This window comes from Apteryx rowi, unplaced genomic scaffold (genome assembly GCF_003343035.1).
Source record: "Apteryx rowi isolate R43461 unplaced genomic scaffold, aptRow1 scaffold_289, whole genome shotgun sequence".
Taxonomy (NCBI): Eukaryota; Metazoa; Chordata; class Aves; order Apterygiformes; family Apterygidae; genus Apteryx; species Apteryx rowi.
This window is the reverse complement of record NW_020449296.1, coordinates 589,205-595,231: the sequence shown is the minus strand read 5'-3', so window position 1 is coordinate 595,231 and position 6,027 is coordinate 589,205. Positions and strand designations below refer to the sequence as shown.

The window sequence follows — 6,027 nt, the reverse complement described above, 5'->3', positions numbered from 1 at the left end:
TGTTGAGCTGGAGTCTCCAGAGCAAAGATGGCRTAGGCAGGGTGCCCCAAACCTGCTCCCTGTTTGCTATCTCCTCCTGCAAAACATTCAGTCCCTCCACGGCCAGGTCTCCCCGTGGGTTCAGTGCCACCCCCCTACAACTTCTCATACACCTGTGGGTCATTCCATTACATGAGCCTGCCATGGACCCACTGTTTCTCCCTGCCCTGAGCTGCTCCCCATATGGCTGTAACACACTTTCTGGGCCGGGGACACAGCTCAGTGCTACAGGAGCGGGGATCAGCGCTGCACCCCAAGGCATTAGCAGCTGACTCCTTCCTCCTCCTCGCAGAGCCATGGGGGTGCTGATGTCAAGGCGGCAGACGGTGGAGAAGGTGCAGAAGGTCAGCTTGGCGGTGTCAGCCTTTAAAGACGGGCTGCGRGATCAACCATCGACGCGGCAACGGGCAGAGGCCGAGGGTACGCGCCGGGGGACACTGGAGCAGACAGTGCAAGAGGGAGAGGACGAGGCACCTGCAGGGCCCTCCCAGCCGGAGGAGAGCAGCACCAGCAAGGCAGCATGGGAACGGCTGCGGGACGGCCGGGGAGTGGAGCCAGAGGAATTCGACCGGGCCAACAGGTTCACGCCACCTGCCTTCATTCGGCCCACGCGGGAGCTGCATGATGACGAGCCGCTGGACATCAGCCTGGAGCAACGGGAGCAGGCGAGCACCCAGTGCCAGCTCCATCTGGAGCACAGAGATGGGGCAAGAGGGACAAGGCCAGGGTGGACATGTGCGGGGGAGAGCAGACACGGCAGCCCAGGGGATCTGCAAGCATCCCTGGAGCCCGCTGGGCAGTGGCAGCCTGCCTAGGCACAGGGAAGCTCCTCTGAGTGGTGCAGCATGGCCAGGCTCGGCTGGCACAGAGATGGCTCAGCAGGGCAGGGCCTGGGAGGCAGGAGTGCTCCCTCTCTGGGGGCAGGACCAGGCAGCTGGGAGGGCAGGAGATGCCGTTCAGGGAGGAGGGTGCAACTGGGGTTTAGCCCTCGTCAGATATGCCCTGGAGGGACCCTGGGGTGCCCAGGAGGGGAGGAGAGAGGAGGGGTCACTGCTGGGCACAGATGGCTGCAGCTTCGGGGAAGAGGGAAGGAGCATCTGATCTATGGGTTCATCCACACAGCCCTACAGCCTAGCCAGCCTACAACCCTACCCACCCCTCCACACCTACAACTCTGCCTGCCCCACCACACCTACAGCCCTACCCATCCATTCATTCATCCACCCACAACAGGCCAGCACTCCAGCCAACCTACAACCCCACAGCCCATCCATCCACACCTACAACCCTGAATGTTCTCCAACCTACAATCCCACAGCCCAGCCAGCCCTACCCACCCATCCGTCCATCCATTCCTGCCCATCCAGCTCCCTCCAAACTTACCCAGCCAGCAAGTCGCCTTGCTGACCCTGCACCCCTGCACCCATCTCCACCTGAAAAGCACTGCTCCACAGTGCCCTGAACCCCCCCACACTGAGAAGTCAGTCCCTCTGCCCACACTGCCTCTCTGAGCATCCCAATGGTACTGAGACAGAGCTGCCCACTGCTCCCCAGGTCCTCAATGATGAGATGTGTGAGATCTGTGAGGTGTGGACAGCCGAGAGTCTCTTCCCCTGCCGCATCTGCAGCCGGGTGTACCACGACGGCTGCCTGCGCCGCATGGGCTACCTGCAGAACGACAGCGCCGTGGAGGTGACRGAAACTGCGCACACTGAGACGGGCTGGAGCTGCTACTACTGTGTGAGTGCCTGGGGCAGGGGGTGCAGGGCTTCTGCTCTGTGGGTGCAGGGCAGGGCACGGAGGCTGCGCTGGGAGCAGTGGCTGCTCCCTGGGGAGGTATGCCCAGAGCAGACACAAGCAGGGTCCCAAATCATGGCCTGGTCCAGGATGATGGGGCACCTGCTGCTCCCTGACTCCTCCTGCAGCCCGTTTTGGCCCGACAGGGAGCTGCCAGAGGATAGGGGACACTGACCCTTTGCCACCTTCCCACCCTGGCACCCTCACCTGCAGTCAGCCCCGCAGCACCTTGGCAAGAGGCCATGGGGAGGCAGGGAAACCTTCTGTTCAGGGAAAGCAATGGAGAGTTTCAAGCAGCTCCAGCCAGCAGCTTTCAGGCCAAATCTCCCCCCAGGGAACACCTCCATCTGCCTCCAGGTTGTTCAGGAACTCAGAGAGACCACTAGAACATGTCCCCCCACCAACACCTCACTGCAGGCAGCCCCCTGGGGATTGACCTCATATCTCCACTGCTTGGGGTGCAGAGCCCCCCACCCCCTCCCCTGAGCCTCTCTTCCTCCAACTGCACCAACATGCCACCAGGGCATGGTGGCACCATGGGACATGCCACTGGGCATGCAAGGAGCCGTGGCAGAGCTGGAACCATACCCAAAGTCTGATGGTGTGATGCAAAACCCAGGGTGCTGCCTCACGGTGCTACACCCAAGCACCCATCCCTGCAGGCAGCTCTCCCTTCCCAGGCTTGGATGCCCAGAAACCCATTCTGTGACTCAGCTGCTGCTACCTGTCCTGGGGCACTGTGCTTCACCTTCGAAACACACACCCTGACACAGCGTACTGTGCCTCTGTGCATGCCCACATCCACATGTGTTCAAACGTGTGTGGGTACAGCCATGTGCCCACATAAAGCCCCAGTTCATCCACCCACATGCATGGAAAGGGGAYGGCTACCCTTGCACATTGGCGACAAGCTCATGGGGCAACCTGGGCACAGGGGAGAACCAGAGAGGCTCGGGGCAACACTGCTCCAGCAGGGTTGAAGCAGTGCCCCCATGTCCTGGTGCTGCGGGAAGGCTGGGTGCTAATGCCTTCCCATGCATTTCTCCCACAACTTCCCTTCCCTGCCCCAGGACAACCTCAATCTCCTGCTGACAGAGGAAGAGATGTACAGCCTGATGGAGACCTTGCGGCAGTGCAAGATCATTCCAGGTGCGGATCCTCCCCATGGCGGGATGGGCTGAGCCCTTGCTCTCCCCTTATGCAGTCCCGGTCCCCGGGCTGGGCACTGCCGCTCCAGGGTGGAGGTGTTGCTGCTCCCCTGACTGGCAGAAGGTAAAAGCTCTGCTAAAGATGGCGACCTGTGGGGTCCCCCATTAGCGCTAGAGGAAGCAGGGAAGGAGGGAAGGGGAAGGAGGGAGATGGGGGGAGTGGGAGTGTGCGTGGTGCTCCCAGGGACCTGGAGAAAGGCAAGAGGAGAGAAGCTCCCCCCATCACTTTGAGGCTGGTGGAAGGGATGCCTCGAGCTGCCAGGCCTCTGAGAACCACCCTGCTTCATGTCYCAGCTTCAGGCCAGGCATGGGGCAGCTTCAGACCCCCCAAGAGCCGCTCTCCCCATCCTTCCTCTCAGAAGTGCTTAGAGCTCCATCACTGGGGTCTCCCCAGGTGCGGGTGATGCTCACTCTCCAACTGCCGAGATCCACAGGAGGCTCTCCAGAAGGCAGGGCAGTTTGGGGGGGCAGGTCCCAGTCCCGGGGCATCACGCAGCACACTGAGAGGCACCTGGCTTGGTCCTGCAGAGACCTGCCTGACTCTGGATGACTTCCTGCACTACAAGCACCTGGTGCACAAGCAGCAGTTCGAGAGGCCCATGGGAGAGGCCCAGGAGGAGCGGGCTGCCCTGCAGTTCTCTGCCCTGGACCCCGACAAGAAGGGGCACGTCGAGTGGCCAGACTTCCTCTCCCACGAGTCCATCCAGCTGCTGCAGAAACTCCGGCCGCAGGTACTGTGACAGCACGCAGGGGTTGGGGGCTGGCTCCCTACCAAGGGACCAGAAAGGAGCTGGTTGCTCACAGGTATTGATTGCAAGTCGATCTTGATCCGGCAGCAGGCTCATGACCCATCGGACGGGTCCCCCAGCCACATGGCTGGTGGTGGCTTTCTCTAGCTGGGGCATGAGAAGGTGAACAGCTTGGGTACTGGTGGGGCTGGAGCTACCCTGCGGTCAGCGGGAGGTTCCCCATGCCCAGGCCCTCTGCCTTGGCACGAGCGCTCCCCTTTCCCCCTCCGTCCCCCAGAACTCCCTGCTGCGGCTGCTGACRGCCAAGGAGCGGGAGCGGGCGCGCACAGCCTTCCTGGCCCTCGACCAGGACAGCGACGGCTTCATTGGGGAGAGYGAGTGCCACAAGGCCCAGCACGCCTGGTTCCGGAAGCACAACCAAAAGGAAAYGCCATCCTGCAACGTCAGGTAAGGAGACACAACGTCAGGTAAGCAGACAGAGACCCACAGGGGCGTCACAGCCCAGTGAAGCTCAGAAATGCAGCTCCACAGCTGCTTTTGTGGGTCCCCCTTGCTGGAAAGGGGCCAGCAGAGCTCCAGCATCCTCACAAGGGCTCAGCATGGGAATAGGTGCCCCTTCTCCACCTTTAAGTCTCCCCATGGTGTCTCCTCCTCCTCCTCTGGCTGTTTGGGTGGGTGCATTGCCACAACGGGGTTCCCTCTGCCCACAAAGAGCACCRGCCCCGCTCTTCCCTGCAGCATCAGCCATGTAGGACCCATGTCCGAGAGCAGCCCCGCCAGCAGCGGCAGCAGCAAGAGCCAGGAGAAGACCCTGCTGGCCACAGAGCAGGAGGAGGCCAGGTGAGGCTGGCTATGGGGCACCCTGGGGCTGCGGGGCGCGGGCAGGGCCCGGCATCACGGCGGGCCACGCACCCCGCCAGCGACCTGCCTCTCCCCCGCACGTTCAGCCCGGGGCGGAGGGGAGGATGCCCCCGTTTTCCAGGCGGAACGGGGTGGGGGGTGGCTGGGGGGCGGCACGGGGCGAGCTGGGGGGCGGCGGGGCCAGCGGCGGTCACTGACACCGCGGCCGGCCCCGCAGGCCCGTCGACTGGCCCTCCTTCCTGCGGGAGAACGTCGCCTACATCCTGGCCGCCCGCCCCAACAGCGCCGCCGTCCACCTGAAGCCGCCGGCATAGCGCCGCCCCGGCGAGGCGGCCATGCATGCCGCCGCCACGGCGCCATCTTGGCTGGTGGGGCCGCCCCTCCTCCCTCCGCCCCTTCCCGCCTGCTCCTGTTGCCACGGCGACCTGCCCCGTGTCCCCATTGGCTGAGGGGGAGACAGSCCCCCTCGTCCCACCCACCAACCCCGCACCACGCCCTGACACCTGCCGGCAAGACACCGGCTGCCCATTGGCTGGCGGGGAGGCAGCTGTGATGTCCCCGCCCCCAGCTCGCTTTGGATTGGCTGAGAGAGGCCTGCACAGGGTGGGGCCCTGCAGGTACTGGGCTCTGATTGGATGAGGGAGGTCAGAGTGGGGGGGCAGCCCCAGAGTGTTCTGGTCTCTGATTGGCTGATGGAGGCTTGAGTGAGGGCAGCCCCTGAGCATCCTGGTCTCTGCTTGGCTGCGGGAAAGCAGAGCTGCTGCCTCCTGGGCCCCTCTGGTGAGGGGCAAGGAGCGACCCCACAGCCCCGGGACCTCGGGCACAGGGGCCACCCCAGCCGCGCTGCGGGGACGCCCCGGTGTGTGGGGTGGGGGACACCCCGGGATGCCCCCAACCCCGCTGCGGGGACGCCCCGGTGTGTGGGGTGGGGGACGCCCCGGGATGCCCCTGACCCTGCTGTGGGGACGCCCTGGTGTGTGGGATGGGGACATCCCGGGATGCCCCCGACCCCGCTGCAGGGATGCCCCGGTGTGTGGGGTGGGGGATGCCCCGGGATGCCCCCAACCCCGCTGCGGGGACGCCCCGGTGTGTGGGGTGGGGGACTCCCCAGGATGCCCCCGATCCTGCTGTGGGGACGCCCTGGTGTGTGGGGTGGGGGATGCCCCGGGATGCCCCAACCCCGCTGCGGGGACGCCCCGATGTGTGGGGTGGGGGGCGCCCCGGGATGCCCCCGACCCTGCTGTGGGGACGCCCTGGTGTGTGGGATGGGGACATCCTGGGATGCCCCCGACCCCGCTGCAGGGATGCCCCGGTGTGTGGGGTGGGGGATGCCCCGGGATGCCCCCGACCCTGCTGTGGGGACACCCTGGTGT

At 64.7% G+C, this 6,027-nt stretch overlaps 1 protein-coding gene across 1 annotated transcript; it reads left to right on the top strand.

Annotated features, from left to right (window-relative positions):
- The first annotated feature begins 335 nt into the window (after positions 1–335).
- On the top strand, positions 336–4,851 carry PHF24 (PHD finger protein 24). Its single transcript, XM_026069220.1, has 7 exons — positions 336–704; positions 1,594–1,779; positions 2,907–2,985; positions 3,573–3,775; positions 4,071–4,240; positions 4,532–4,633; positions 4,839–4,851. Exons 1-7 carry the CDS (start codon positions 336–338, stop codon positions 4,849–4,851), a joined length of 1,122 nt encoding a protein of 373 aa, XP_025925005.1.
- Positions 4,852–6,027: the final 1,176 nt, after the last annotated feature.